Genomic DNA, 16,297 nt, shown 5'->3' with positions numbered 1-16,297 from the left:
TACAGCCAAGGTTTTCTTTACTATAAACTTTCTGACATCTCCCACTTCTCTGGACTCAGGGTAGTCATTTGTAGGAGGGCCTTACTTCTCATCCTGATATAATCTAAAGTTTATGTTCCTGTCAAGATCTGAACTGCTGTTTTCTTCAGGAAGGCGTGTCTGAATCTCCTAAGTAGAAATTTCTTTTGATTGGATGAAATGTGAGTATAGCTGAATAAAACTGTAAATGTGTATGTATAGTACTTTACATATAGGATTACACTATTATTTGTCAAAATGCTTATGCATATATATATATACATACATGCACATATATATATCTCTCCATCCAAAATATACATTGGAAGTTCCCATAAAATTTCATGTGCTTGCTGTATCACAAAGAGTTCACTGTCAGATAGATGTTGATATTCTCCCATTTCCTTATCTATGATTAAAGGAGAAAGAGAAAACTGGATATAATAATAAAACATTGGGCTAAACATCTGATTTCAGAAGAGAAAGCTGAGATCACTGCTTCTTAAACTGCTCAGTTTCCTTTTATGGGACAGCATTAACAGAATAGTAGAAAGTGCATATGAGAAGGTTAGAACTCAATTTAAAAAAACTGATTGTGAAACTTGGGAATTATTTTTTTTAATAATTTAATGAAATCAACCTTCAACAGACTCAATGTATAATCCTATATATTTCACAACTGCAGTTCACTGGAAAAAGAACTGTAATATTTGTGTTATTACAGTTGAGGCAGCCTTTTCTTCACCTTGCTTATATCAGGTGTGTGTCAGTTGCTCAGTCGTGTCCACTCTTTGTGACCCCATGGACCGTAGCCCTCCAGGCTCCCCTGTCCATGGGATTCTCCAGGCAAGAATACTGAAGTGGGTTGCCAATCCCTTCTCCAGGGGATCTTCCCAAACCAGGAATCAAATCTGGGTCTCCTGCGTTGCAGGCAGATTCTTTACCACTGAGCCCCAGGGAAGCCCCCATATCTTAGGTGTGCCAGTCATCAAATATAGAACAGAAGAACATAATCAAATTAGATTAATTAGTAGATTAAAAAGCACATCTCCAAACAGAATGACAGTTTGCGTAACTGCAAATAGCATTTCGTGGATTGCAAAGGTTCCAACACTGCATGAACTCTTTGGGAGAGAAAATAGAGAAAAAGGGTTAATTTCACAGTCATGCAGTAAAGTTAGGTTTCCAACAAATATTGAACCAACTTACTCTCTATTGAGAGTTCCAACACAGGGGACAGCATGCAAAAGGAAAAAAAGAAAAAAAAGAAAAACACACAAATTAGTCGCCATCAATGCCAAGTTCCTGTATGGAAGAAAAACACTTAGAAAATAAAAATGACAAATGTTTTCCAAAGTTTTATGACAAACTCAAAATAGTTTTTAACACAAGAGTTAAATGAATGGTACATGAGAAGAGTACGTGGTTTTCCTGATTTCTCTCTCATTTGCTTGCCAAGAAAATTTACAAACAAAAAAAGAGAAAAACTCCCTTCTTTTCAGACCCTACTATCCTTGAGGTTCAACTTCTGGAAAGAATCTAAGACTAACAGACACCTGCCAACATTTCTGAACAGTGGCAACATTTGCTTCCAAAGCACAGTATCTAAGAATTTTTCATTTATTTTTCCCCCTCTTGAGAAGCAATGTATTCACAAGTTAAATTATTTCTGTGAAGGACTGGAACAATTACTGTTGTATGGAGATAAAAAGATACTACAACTTTTAATTTTCCCCAGGTAAGATGCATGTTTGGTCTCTTGATTCTAAGACCTGGAGGCAGGTAGGACTACACAGACCATGACATGTCAAATCAAAGCATGTTCTTCAGGAAAGGTAGCTCTCCTCAAGTAGTTCCTTCTGAGTCAACTGTCAGAACCACAGGGGATAATCTTTCTGACACACCTTACATTTGGAGGAAAAAGTGTCTAGAGCTTGACAGATAAGAGTGCCTGATGAACTATGGACGTTGTACAGGAAGCCCATCCCCATGGAAAAGAAATGCAAACAAGCAAAATGGCTGTCTGTGGAGGCCTTACAAACAGCTGTGAAAAGAAGGAGAAAAGGAAAGATATAAGCATCTGAATGCAGAGTGCCAAAGAATAGCAAGGAGAGATAAGAAAGCCTTCCTCAGTGATCAATGCAAAGAAATAGAGGAAAACAACAGAATAGGAAAGACTAGAGATCTCTTCAAGAAAATCAGAGATACCAAGGGAACATTTCATGCAAAGATGGGCTCGACAAAGGACAGAAATGGTATGGACCTAACAGAAGCAGAAGATATTAAGAACAGGTGGCAAGAATACACAGAAGAACTATACAAAAAAGATCTTCATGACCAAGATGATCACGATGGTGTGATCACTCACCTAGAGCCAGACATCTTGGAATGTGAAGTCAAGTGGGCCTTAGAAAGCATCACTATGAACAAAGCTAGTGGAGGTGATGGAATTCCACTTGAGCTATTTCAATTCCTGAAAGATGATGCTGTGAAAGTGATGCCAGCAAATTTGGAAAACTCAGCAGTGGCCAGAGGACTGGAAAAGGTCAGTTTTCATTCCAATCCCAAAGAAAGGCAATGCCAAAGAATGCTCAAACTACCGCACAATTGCCCTCATCTCACACGCCAGTAAAGTCATGCTCAAAATTCTCCAAGCCAGGCTTCAGCAATATGTGAACCGTGACCTTCCAGATGTTCAAGCTGGTTTTAGAAAAGGCAGAGGAACCAGAGATCAAATTGCCAACATCTGCTGAATCATGGAAAAAGCAAGAGAGCTCCAGAAGAACATCTACTTCTGCTTCATTCACTATGCCAAAGCCTCTGACTGTGTGGATCACAATAAACTGGAAAATTCTTCAAGAGATGGGAATACCAGACCACCTGACCTGCCTCTTGAGAAATCTGTATGCAGGTCAGGAAGCAACAGTTAGAACTGGACATGGAACAACAGACTGGTTCCAAATTGGAAAAGGAGTACGTCAAGGCTGTATATTGTCACCCTGCTTATTTAACTTATATGCAGAGTACATCATGAGAAATGCTGGGCTGGAAGAATACATGCTGGAAACAAGATTGCTGGGAGAAATATCAATAACCTCAGATATGCAGATGACACCACCCTTATGGCAGAAGGTGAAAAGGAACTAAAAAGCCTCTTGATGAAAGTGAAAGAGGAGTGAAAAAGTTGGCTTAAAGCTCAACATTCAGAAAACTAAGATCATGGCATCCGGTTCCATCACTTCATGGGAAATAGATGGGGAAACAGTGGAAACAGTGTCAGACTTTATTTTTTGTGGCTCCAAAACCACTGCAGATGGTGATTGCAGCCACGAAATTTTAAAAGACGCTTACTCCTTGGAAGGAAAGTTATGACCAACCTAGGCAGCATACTAAAAAGCAGAGACATTACTTTGCCAACCAAGGTCCATCTAGTCAAGGCTATGGTTTTTCCAGTGGTCATGTATGGATGTGAGAGTTGGGCTGTGAAGAAAGCTGATCGCTGAAGAATTGATGCTTTTGAACTGTGGTGTTGGAGAAGACTCTTGAGAGTACCTTGGACTGCCAGGAGATCCAACCAGTCCATTCTAAAGGAGATCAGTCCTGAGTGTTCATTGGAAGGACTGATGTTAAAGCTGAAACTCCAATACTTTGGCCACCTCATGTGAAGAGTTGACTCACTGGAAAAGACTTTGATGCTGGGAGGGATTGGGGGCAGGAGGAGAAGGGGACGACAGAGGATAAAATGGCTGGATGGCATCACCGACTCGATGGACATGAGTTTGAGTGAACTGCAGGAGTTGGAGATGGACAGGGAGGCCTGGCGTGCTGTGATTCATGGGGTCGCAAAGAGTCGGACACGACTGAGCGACTGAACTGAACTGAGACCAATCAAAATAAAACTCTGGCCTGAATTCCTTAATTTTTCAAATTTACTTATTTAAAAAAAAACATATGTAGTGCTTATTTTGTTGTAAGGACTTTACATACATTAACTCATTTAATCATCATTGCAATCTTATTAACTCTATTTTACAGATTAAGAAACCTATGCACACACTGCTAAATAGTGATGGAGGTAGGATTTGAACCAAAGCAATCTAGTTCCACTACTCATATTTTTTATCAATGTGTGGTACTGTCTCTCAGGAAAATATTAAGAGGCTTTAAACTACACATTTGCAGCTTTATAATCTAAATTACTTTCATACAGATACCACGACTGAATTAGTAGTATCTGAAAGTTTAAAAAGTTTATCAAGTTATGGACATAAAATAATTTCAGCTTGTACACTGTAAATGCCAACCACATCACTCATTGCACAGAGAAAAAATCCAGCATCTATTTCAAGTGTACTCAAAAAGAACTCTTTTCCAGCCCTTCCTTTCTGGGATGTCTTTACTGTATAGTGGAGTTCCCCTGATATTTCAGCTGGACTCAGATACTTACTAACACAAATAAGAGAAACATTCTAGGGGTTGGAGGTTATCCTAGGTGAAAGGAGATGGGGCTGCTGATCACAGCCTGGTTCTCTAAGTCTCCTGTTTCTGCTGGGGACAGCTGGTGGTCCACTGCTGCTTTTCAGAGCTGTTTAAATAGACTGAAATGTTGACTTCAACTTAAGAGGACATGGGAAAGTCCACCCAACCAACCTCATGATAGGAAGTGTCTCCGAAACCCTATGGCCCATTCTGGGGGCAAGGCTTCAGATGGTTTCCGCCCTGTGAGCTCTCAGGATGGTTGAGGTTACAGATAAGTGATTCCAATTCAGAGTGGAGAGCATATTTGAGGAAAGAAAGAGAAGTGACTTTGATCTGTTTCCAGGCTATGAGGAAAAGTGCAGGGCACATCTGGGGAAATGAACATAGTTTTCAGGCTGGGATGAGAGTGAAAAGGAATAACAAGTAAAATGACAGGCTTTGTTTGAATATTTTCTTGAGGGTAATGAGTAGTCACTGAGGAGTTTTAAGTCAAGAGAGAAGATTTACCTTTTAGAAAGATTATTCAAGGATGCAGAGTGAAAGAGAATTTAGGGATAGGAGGTGGGGAGGAGTTGCAGCAGGCCAAAGGCAACTGTGCCAGGAATGAGTAGTGAGAATGGAAATATTTAGAAGGCTGAATCAATCAGGACTGAGTAAATTTCTAGAATGATGCCCAGTGAGGGGATGGTGGCTTCATCTAACAAGATAACGCGACACAAGAGGAAAAGTATTTTTAAGGTTTAAGATAAGCCAAAGGCATGTAACTAGGTAAGTGAAGGAGAAAAATATGGGCTGGAAGTACCATTTCAGAGTCATCAGGATAAAGTGGGCAATAAGCTTCAAGTAAGGTACAGAGTGAAAAAGGAGGGCCTCGGGCAATGCTCTAAGCTACAGCAACACTAGTAAAACAAGCAGAGCCAGGTGTCTGAAAAGAGAGGCTGTCTTCTGTGAGGAAGACTGGATCAGACACAACAGAAAACAACCCTTCTCCTCCTCTCCCACACCACATTCCTTAGAGTGTCGGAAAAGATAAACTGAATACACTTACAACAAAGCTGAAAAATAAAAAGGGATGTCAAACAGCACGTTGAAATTTATGAAAAATTCTTGGAAGACCAAGCAGATGAGAGTATATTAGCAAAAAAATAGAGTACATGTTTATGTGGCTGCCAACAGCTTCAAGGTAAGACCTCCTGCCATTTCCATAGGAGAAAAGGTAGAAAGAATGGGCTTATGTGCAATTAATTTTGCTGGTTTGGAGGCAGGAAATGGAATTTCTGTTGGATGGCTTCTATTTTCTTGGTAGGCTAAGAGGCCAGGACAAACGCTCAGGGCACGAGATGAGAGGTGGACAGGGCTGGAGTTAAATTTAAGGAGAGACTATTTGACACAGTCTCTATGGACGACAGAAGAGAAAAGCAAGAGGTGCAGGAAAGGCAGGACTGAGCTTTTAGACCAAAATCACAGATCAGAAATGAACAGCGGATATAGGAATAAAGGTTGATTTAACCCACCAGGGACCGGTACACTGTTTCCCCTCAACAGTCTTGACCTTCACCCAGTGGCATGACTATGAGCAGATGTTCTTGAACGTTTTTATATTAATGTCAATGTGTCAATCATTAGAGTTGATTGTATATAACAGGGGTTGCAAGCTAAGAATGGTTTTACATTTTAAAATAGCTTTTTTTTTTAAATCAAAAGAAAAAGCTATTTAGTGACACATGATCAGTTCAGTTCAGTCGCTCAGTCATGTCCGACTCTTTGCAACCCCATGAATCACAGCATGCCAGGCCTCCTTGTCCATCACCAACTCCCGGAGTTCACTCAAACTCATGTCCATCGAGTCAGTGATGCCATCCAGCCATCTCATTCTCTGTCGTCCCCTTCTCCTCCTGCCCCCAATCCCTCCCAGCATCAGAGTTTTTTCCAGTGAGTCAACTCTTCACATGAGGTGGCCAAAGTATTGGAGTTTCAGCTTTAACATCAGTCCTTCCAAAGAACACCCAGGACTGATCTCCTTTAGAATGGACTGGTTGGATCTCCTGGCAGTCCAAGGGACTCTCAAGAGTCTTCTTCAACACCACAGTTCAAAAACTTTAATTTTATGAAAATTAATATTTCAGTGTTCATAAGTAAAGTTTTATGGACACCTAGCCATGACCACTTTTTTAGATACTGTCGATAGATGCTTTTGTGCTATAATGGCAGAGTTGTAACAGAGATCATTATGGCCCACAAAGCTGAAAATATATACTGTCTGGCCCTTTATTGGGAGGGGGAAAGAAAAAAACCAACTCTTGATAGAGAGCAGTTGGGAAGCTAAAACTAAAATTTTACTTGGAAGGAAAAGAAAGCATCAAGAACAGCTACTTGATTCAAATGATTGGACTATTAGCACTTTATAAAATTAACAAGGAGGGATATCTACTACTTGAACAATATAAAGATATGCAACAACTCAAATCAAACCGTGATATTTTTAAATCCCCATTATATGGTGATATAGCCAGTTATTCTTAATTAATTACATTACTGGCAGTCTCTGATGGACAATCACCAAATAAAAGCTGAGCAAAACGAGTTAACAACAATCTTCCCTTTATATCTGTATTCAGTGAAATAACTAAAAAACACAACAAAACCAAACAAAGCCAGATGGATCAATAAGAACTGTATGCTGTTATAAAACCCCACAAGAAAAAAAACAAAGTGTCCTTCCTGACACCTCTACGGAGGATCGTGGCTGGTTCTCCATATTTACTAAGGGAGGCCAAACACCTGTGCTTTCACCAACATCAAACCTGGCTTTCCTATTTGATCTTCAAGAGATTTTAATTTTAAAATTTACTTCATTAAAAAATTTTTTTCTACAAGAGACTTTTGATGAATTATATTACTTACTGAAGATGTTTTAAAACTCTATTTTTAAAAGTTGTATAGATTATTAACAAAATATTATTTAATAAAAACAAGTCCACCCAGATCATAACTGTCTTGTCCTTTGACTCATACTGCTAACAAAAAAAAAATCAACAGTTAATTTGTTTAGGATTTATAGAAATTCTTCCATTATAACAATTCCTACACTAATTAGTGGTAGCAGTATCAGTATAAAATGGTATAGTTATCTATATGCTCAGTTTGAAAAATTATAAACTTAGTGTGCTTTCTGGCTTTAATGGGATCTTGCATTCTTGGATAATATAAATATGCCTTCAGATAAAAGGATAATCTTTGGAAATTATTGCTTTAAAGTTAAGACAGTTTATAATCCTTAGCCAGATTTCAGTTTATGTAAAGAGTGGGATTTTAGTATCTTTAAGTAGTGTCACAAGTAATGAAAATACTGAAAATAGAAAAAAATGAGGAGGAATGAAATGTGCAACAATAAGGTGAAGACAATAAAAAAAAATGAAGCAAAACTCATTAATATTTTTCTTATGACTTCCCTTCCACATCTCCCTCTCACTTAGGTTAGAAATTCTCATGTAGACACCTGGTGTCCTAAAGGAAGACATTGAATAAAATTTCACCACTGCCAAACATACTGCTGAAAATAGAACAGATGAGTACATTTTACAACAAAACTTTATATTTTAAAACAAAAATTTCACGGTACACATGCAGCCTATACATAAGTACTTACACATATTTTAACCAGCATTAAAAGCTGAACAAAGTTCTGAAGATGTTTATGAACTCTTTCAACAAATGAAATGTTTCTTTTTTATTACTCACAAACTATAGGTGAAACCGTATTTTATGCTTTTTGTTTTTAATGGCAGTTCTTGTCTACAAAATTGCTCTTTTAAGAATATATTTATGTTAATAGAGAAGAAAACTGAATAAAAAGTTAGAAACTTTTTTCAACTTATCCCGATTATTTCCTTTACAAATAGTAAAATGTTTTTAGTAATACAAATACCTTGACTAACTGTAGAAGAGTTGTGCATGTGACTATATATTCTTCAGTTTATAGCCTTAGATAATCTCTCTTTTGGAGAAGCTTAAATAGTTATCAGAGACCAACTACTAAATTATATATGATATCAAATACTCAATTTCAATCATGTTGAAAAGATCATTGCCATTTTAGGGTAATTAATAAATAAAAATGGCTTATAGTTTTTTGTTATTATTTACTTCTTTTTTGGGGCAATATAATAATGACACCTTATAGGAGTAATCTTAAATACTAAAACATACCTTGCCATGAGGATCAGCAAACATTCTTGTGAAAATTTCACATAATCTTTTCAGTTCAACTCGACTGTCAAAATAATAAAGTGGCTAATTAATACACTGCTGTAGGAAGAAGTCATTTAAAAGTGACTTATTTATATATTTGGACTTCTTTTTTTTTTTTCTTAAAGCCAAAGGAAAAAAATCAGCTCTCAAAATTGAGACATTTGTAGGATTTACTAGTCAGGGCTAAGTAGAATTTATCAAATGCAACAATAATTCTGCAGTTTAACACCTACAATATTTTAAAGGTTGAAAGTTATATGAAAAGAAATACAACTGCACTTTATTAATGTGGCACAGCAGAGTAAACAATACAGATGACATTCCCAGCACATGAATCTTACCCCTTTAAATGCTTTTATATTTTCTTACATTTTGCCACCTGAGGGCTAAAATCTTTCTAAACTACGATTACTTCCTTGCCATTTAAAAGGATACACTGAACCTAACACTAATCTAATCTTGGTGGGGTTGGAAACAACATTATGATGATTTATTGTAGTGATTCATGAACTGTAATATGTAATATTCATGAACTGTAATAATATGTAATTAAAATATATTAGGAAGTACACAGACAAACACTTATTGTAAATTATATAGTTCTAACACTTCCTAAAATCAAACCCTAATTTCAGGTATTAAGGCAGGAAGTAGCCCTCTATTTTCCACCATACTGAAACTTACGAATTTTCTGAATCTAGGTTCTTAAAGGGATAGACTGTAGAGATTCAAAACACTACACAGATAAAAGGATAAAGACTTTAGAGGGTGAAAGCAAGCAAAAGCCAGTAGGACAGGAAACTGAAACAAACCCAACTAAAAATCAATATAAACTCAAAAAAAATTTTTATTTAATTAATTTATTTATTGGTGACATCTCATGACACGTGGGATATTAGTTCCTTAACTAGGGATCAAACCCGTGCCCCTGTAGAGGAAGCATGGACTCTTAACCACTGGACCACCAGGGAAGTTCCTAAACTTCCGTTCTTAGAGAAATTCACTCCAAATCCATTTCATATTATACCAAGATTCAAATATCACATGAACACCAGGAGTATACCTTCATTTTCAAGAGAATATAAATATTCTTTCATCTCACTGAAAAACTTATCAGGAATGAATTTTAATAAATGAGTCAACTTTAACATTATGTATAATTCATTATTTATTTTCATTTAATAACATTTTTAATTAATAACATTTTATTTAATAACTATTAATAAAAAGTTTCCTTTAATACTGTTTCTTTAAATAGAGCAAGATAACTATAATTTAAAAAATAACAATAGTATGGATGGCCCTATTGGAGAAGGAAATGGCAACCCACTTCAGTGTTCTTGCTTGGAGAATCCCAGGGACGGAGAAGCCTGGTGAGCTGCCATCTATGGGATCGCAGAGTTGGACACGACTAAAGCGACTTAGTATGCATGCATGTATGCATGGTCCTAAAGGGTTAGGGCTTGGGATAATATCCTGATGCCACTTTTTAAATTCAGGACATGTATGCTGCTGCTGCGTCGCTTCAGTCGAGACTGACTCTGTGAGACCCCATAGACAGCAGCCCACCAGGCTCCGCCGTCCCTGGGATTCTCCAGGCAAGAACACTGGAGTGGGTTGCCATTTCCTTCTCCAATGTGTGAAAGTGAAAGGGAGGTCGCTCAGTCGTGTCCGATTGAGTGACCCCATGGACTGCAGCCTACCAGGCTCCTCCATCCATGGGATTTTCTAGGAAAGAGTACTGGAGTGGCTTGCCATTGTCTTCTCCGCAGGACACGTATAAGCCCATACTAATATCTTGAACGTGTTATGAAAAAGTCAGGTAAAAAAGTGCTAACCAGGGCCTTCCCTGGTGGCTCAGTGATAAAGAATCTGCCTTCAAATGCAGGAGAGACGGTCCCCAGTCCAGGAAGATCCCACATGCCATGGAGCAACTAAGCCCCTGCACCATAACCACTGAGCCTGTGTTTCAGAGCCTGGAAAACCCAACTACTGAGCCCACGAAGTGCAGCTACTGCAGCCTGAGTGTCCTGGAGCCCACGCTCTGCAACTAGAGAGGCCAGCACAATGAGAAGCCTGCGCATTGCAACTAGAGAGCAGCCACACTCGCCAGAACTGCAGAAAAGCCTGTGCAGCCGGGAAGACCCAGCATGATGCCCCCGCAAAAAGCGCTAAACAGACAGGGTAATTATTTGAAGACAATACAACTCACCTTAGCGTTCTCTGATTTTTTAGTAAGTTCTGCAGACCCAGGAGACCTTCTTTCCTTTCTGACCAGTTGGAGCTAGCACATCTGTTGAGGACTTCTGCCACATCTTCTGTCTGCCTCATGTATGTAGGAATACTACCATTCCGAGAGCTGTAGGAGCGTTCTGAACAAGCACTGGATGCATCGCTGTTCGCATCATCATCTGAATGCATCCCATATGATTCATATCTTCTCCGAGCAGGTTTTTTCTGTTATACATAAAGACTCTCATTAGTGGTAGCTAAAATAACATGCCAGTATTTCACGATTTCTACTGACCAGAAAAGACTGGCCTTTGTTTAAAAATCAGTGTAAAGCATGCTGCTAATCATTGTAATAATAAAATGTCGAATTTTAGTTTTTTTCAGAAAACATGTTTTAGGAGTTAGTAGGAGATGAAATATTCTTTAACTATGGGGAGTGGTAGCAGCAGAATAAGACTACTATATGGAAGTCAGATATGTAAAGTGGGGAGCGCTAAAAACATGAGGTTCTTCCTTTTCTTTTTTCTTTTTGTGGAAAACCAAGAACTACTATTAGAATGTAAAAGAACAGGCTCTGTACTAAAACTCTGAGTTGTTACAAAGAAATTATAACCTTTTTAAAGGATGAGAATGGGTCAGAAAATCATGTTTCCTGTGTAAAGTTCTATTTTTTCTGTCCTACCTCCCTTTCCCTCTCTTCTTCTTTCATTTCCATTATCACTTCTCTGCCACTGTTCCTTCACTTGCACCCATCCCTGATGTTTCTTTGAGAAGAAAATCATAAAGAATGATGACAGGCTGTTTAGCTTCCTCTTACTTTTAGGAAGCAAGCTCCTGAAGGGTTCTCCATGCTTTCCCTAATGTGTCTAAACTATCTATTTCAATATATATAAGAAAGCATTACTTTGATTTCTTCACATCTGAAGTTATTATTTAATAAATAAAACTGCTAATTTTACCTTGAATATTAAAAGTAAAATGAGACAGAATAGATTATTCGAGATTTCCCTGAAATAATCAGAAATAAATCTTTATGTAATCTGACATGTGAATTCAGGCTGGTGAGAGGTGAAGATGTTTCTACGAAACACTGAAGAACAGTAATTTTACATAGCTCCAGGTGACTTAAATCGTTCAAGTTTAAAATCTAAAAGAAATTTAACCTGAACTTAATTAAAAATAGTTTTTCAATGACTTTCCATCACTAAATTGATTTGATCTGGAGGCACCAACTTAATTTAGAATGGCAAAAACATGATACTTTTTGTATTCAGCTCCAAGTTTTGTTATAGACATAGTGTCAATGATATCATCGCATTTGTGCAAAGTAGTCAGGCTAAAAGGATGAGAACCCCCACAGGACACTATTTAAGCACTATCTCCCTACTGATAATCATAGAATCATATGTACAGAAAAGTGATGTATGTCTAAGGATTTTATTACTTCCACTTGAATTTTTTATGGAAGACTATCATCTGTTAAACTGATGAAGGAAAGAAAAAAACGTTATGGTACCATAAGATGTCAGAAAATAGCAATGTCTATACCTTAGTCCGTATGTCTCCTAAGAGCTGAGAGCAGTAGATTTTTAAAGAGAAAAATTGAAAATAATGAAGAACATTTTGCTAAACAGCACAGTGAAGTAGGCATAAACAATGCCCATAATCAGAACCATTAAGCTTTTAAATATTTAGATACATAAGAATTGCTTATTAGCAGGCTATATCTTTAATCTTGTCAATATCCTTTAGTCCAAAGAAAAATATGTAAGTTACAGAAATATTCACATAACCAATTTCCCCAAAGAAACTCAAGTCTTCTTCCTATTTGGATCCTTTTGTCATTCCTAAAGTTAATTTTATTTCTATGATTTTTCCTAGGTCCAACCAGGCTTAATAGATGTTCCTAAAAATTGATAAGTTATAATTGGAATATCTATGTTATGAAAATAATGGAAGTAGACACAATCAAATTATTGGGATTCAGTTTTTAGCACTGGTGGCTAAATATTCCTCATATAAACCAAATACATCTTATTATAAATAATAGGATAAAGATTATTCAAGAGTAATCCAATCAATTCATAAAATTTGTATAAACAGAATTTAACTAGTAAATCCTTCACATAAAGGAAACTAGAAAATGTGATTTGAGAAATACACTGATCAGGAAGAATAAATTTAAAACATATGACTAATTTAATACCATCAGAACAAGACGTGCTCAATATATCCCAAGCTCAAGAGAACACAGTTCTTATTTAGTAAGTACACTGATTTATGAAAAAATTCAGGTGGCTGAGGTAAAGAGAAAAATTCAGCACACACAGATTGTCAGAGCAGAACCTCACATGTGATTACATTTAATATGTTATAGCTATGACCAATGAATATTTTTAAAAACTTGCTTTTCAAATATATGTGGCAAATAGCGTATCGGCAATGGTTAAGAGGTGGCATGCAGGTTTAAAAGGTGCAAGGTATTTTCTTATTTTAAAACAAACATGACGCCTTTGTTAAGTTCTGTGTAAGAAAATGAGTAGATGCCTCTTGAAAATACGATTAATGTCATAATTTGAGAGAAACTGTCATACTGAATTGACAAGGGAAAAAGGCAAAAGCCAATCATAATCACTGTCTCAATACTCCCTTCATAATTTTACGGGGGATAAACCACAGTGATATCTGTACAGCACTCTTCTGACAAAACCATCGCGGATCTGCAGATGATATTTCAAGCCTCCCTGTTTAATGCTTCAGGTTTAAAGAGCTAGAAAGATATCGTAAATATAATTTGCTTTGAAATTGTACTTTCTCTCAGCTCAGAAAATACAAATAAGTAAAAGACTACAAACTTTTACTCCAAACTAAAACAAGCCCTAAACACTCACGGGTGAGCTGGCTTTGAAATTATGTACTTGCAGTAGAAATATTTATATACTCACCTATCTGCCTTTATTCTCAGGGCACTACAGTGCATAAAAACACCGTACTAACAATATCAGTATCTATATTCCTGACACTCCATCATGGGTCTTGGCTTAAAAATCTGACCAATTAATAAAGATCAACAATAAATTATACTGTTTTGCTTTTTATACTGCCACATTTGATCTTCCTAGATTTAATCCACAAGAATCTTCCCCCTCCTTCCCCACACTTGTGGACTGGCTCACTCATACATTCGTTTCATTCACTGGAACATCTATAGTGATAAAGAAATGGGCAAGAGTACCAAGGCATCCGCCACTGCCTCCTCCACGTCGGAACCTGTGTTCAGGACTCGCATGGCACTGACCGAGGATGACAGTCGGCTTGATTGGCTGATCCCATACCCCGGACCTAATTCATCAGAAGAAGGAAAACAGCTTTGAGAGAGCTGTAAATGTAACATGGTCAGGCTGGAAAGTTTGAGATCCTTGAGGAGGGGGAAAAAAAAAACCAATGGGGCAAAGCATTTTAAAAGCAATATTGTATTTTCTGGGTGCATTTAGTTTTGGTCAAATAAAACAGTAAAGCAATTAAAATCACTGACAATGTGTGGCAAGTGAATTTAAGGAATAGTCGCTATAATACATTTATCACCAGAAGACAGAAGAAAGTATGGCTCGTCGACTAAGGGCTTGGAAGTCGGTAGCCCTGTAATTCGGAGAAGGCAATGGCACCCCACTCCAGTACTCTTGCCTGGAAAATCCCATGGACGGAGGAGCCTGGTAGGCTGCAGTCCATGGGGTCGCTAAGAGTCGGACACGACTGAGCGACTTCACTTTCACTTTTCACTTTCATGCATTGGAGAAGGAAATGGCAGCCCACTCCAGTGTTCTTGCCTGGAGAATCCCAGGGATGGGGGAGCCTGGTGGATCCCTCTATGGGGTCGCACAGAGTCGGACACGACTGAAGCGACTTAGCAGCAGCAGCCCTGTAATTAATCCAGTTCTACCAATCAGGCAAATTTCGTCCATGTGGGAGAGCCACAGGGTGGCCCGGAACAAAGATCAATCCTCAAACCAATAATGATTAAGGAGCTCAATGAAGCCACGCCAAGAATTTACCAGGAAAAACTCCTCCAATGACTCTCTCTTCTCCTTCAAGATAGGCTGATTCATTCCATAACTAAAAGACATATCATTTGATATTTGTTAAGAACCTACGATTGCCTGACACTCTGAGGTATGTGAAGACAAACTATAGTTGGGTTCGTCTTAACTATTTTTTATAATACATCATCATTTACAATTAAAACACTTCATCCACCATTTTGGTTTTTTTTTTTAACATATATACAAAAGATGAAGTACATAACAGAGAACATAAAACAATTCTATTCTATTTTAAAATGACATAACTTAGGTTATACAAAAGAAAAATGTCCCTCTCCAGTGAGAAAAACGGTCAAGTAAGATTGCTGAAAGGAAAAAAGTTACTTGGGGGAAAATTAATAACAACAACAACAACAAAAAAAAAACATACAAATGACTTATTCTTAAACAAATTAAATAAAAACAAATCCATTTTAAAACATGATTACTCAATGGGAACTGAAAAGGACAAAAAACTGAGATGAATGTACAGATGATAGTGAAAATGTACTCATCCTTCACCTGAGACCCCATACACATCGGGGGCGTAGAGGGCACCAGTAGATCTGGAATGGTGTCTGGAGGCTGGAATAACAGGACCATACAAACCTCATCTATTACCACAGAAACCAGGAATAGTGGCAGCACTACAGTCAGGCAAGGAGAGTCAGTTAACAATGGCATTATACTGCTAAATACTTAAGGATCAGAATATTGCCTTAGATGAGGGCAACTGAACACTGCAATATCATCCTTGACACACAACAGATCTTACACCTAAGGGGACAGACATAAGCCCACAGGAGACAAAGAAGCAAGTATTCAAATGGAAGGAAATGTCAAAAGTACAAGCATGAAACAGAAAAATGAACACTGTAATTTAAAAAAAAAACCACTATGGTAAATAGTAACCAATAATAATCTCATCTCCTCTAATCCTGAACTCAGGCAGGTAGTTGTTACTATTCAATTTGACAAATGGCTAAACTAAAGCACAGAGAAAGGTTAATTAATCTGATCAAGGCCACACTCAGTAACTGTAGTCTTTCAGGGTCTGTGCTCTTGAACAGTACACATACCATCTTCACACTGTTCAAACGATAACATACCTCATTTATATTAACATAAACATTTTTTATAATGGTTTATACAACCTAAGTTCTGAATTCAGCAGATTTAAATATCAAAGCACATTTGAACACCAAAAGGGGAATATTAATAATTTGATTTAAAAAATC

The 16,297-nt window shown here is 37.5% G+C and overlaps 1 protein-coding gene across 16 annotated transcripts in view; it reads right to left on the bottom strand.

Moving 5' to 3' along the window:
• Positions 1-16,297, bottom strand: part of CLASP2 (cytoplasmic linker associated protein 2) — a 182,846-nt gene that overhangs the window by 39,759 nt on the left and 126,790 nt on the right. For all 16 annotated transcript variants that reach the window (XM_055414697.2, XM_055414701.2, XM_055414704.2 and 13 more), the window contains 3 exons: positions 14,216-14,322; positions 10,961-11,205; positions 8,707-8,770 (listed from right to left, as the gene is read on the bottom strand). In XM_055414697.2, coding sequence (XP_055270672.2) covers positions 8,707-8,770; positions 10,961-11,205; positions 14,216-14,322 — 416 coding nt within the window. The remainder of the gene's footprint in view (positions 1-8,706; positions 8,771-10,960; positions 11,206-14,215; positions 14,323-16,297) is intronic.

Source organism: Moschus berezovskii, chromosome 24 (assembly GCF_049115385.1).
Source record: "Moschus berezovskii isolate FMDL1 chromosome 24, NW_MosBer_1.0, whole genome shotgun sequence".
Taxonomy (NCBI): domain Eukaryota; kingdom Metazoa; phylum Chordata; class Mammalia; order Artiodactyla; family Moschidae; genus Moschus; species Moschus berezovskii.
The sequence above is the reverse complement of the archived record's forward strand: the minus strand, read 5'-3'. Positions and strand labels throughout refer to the sequence as shown.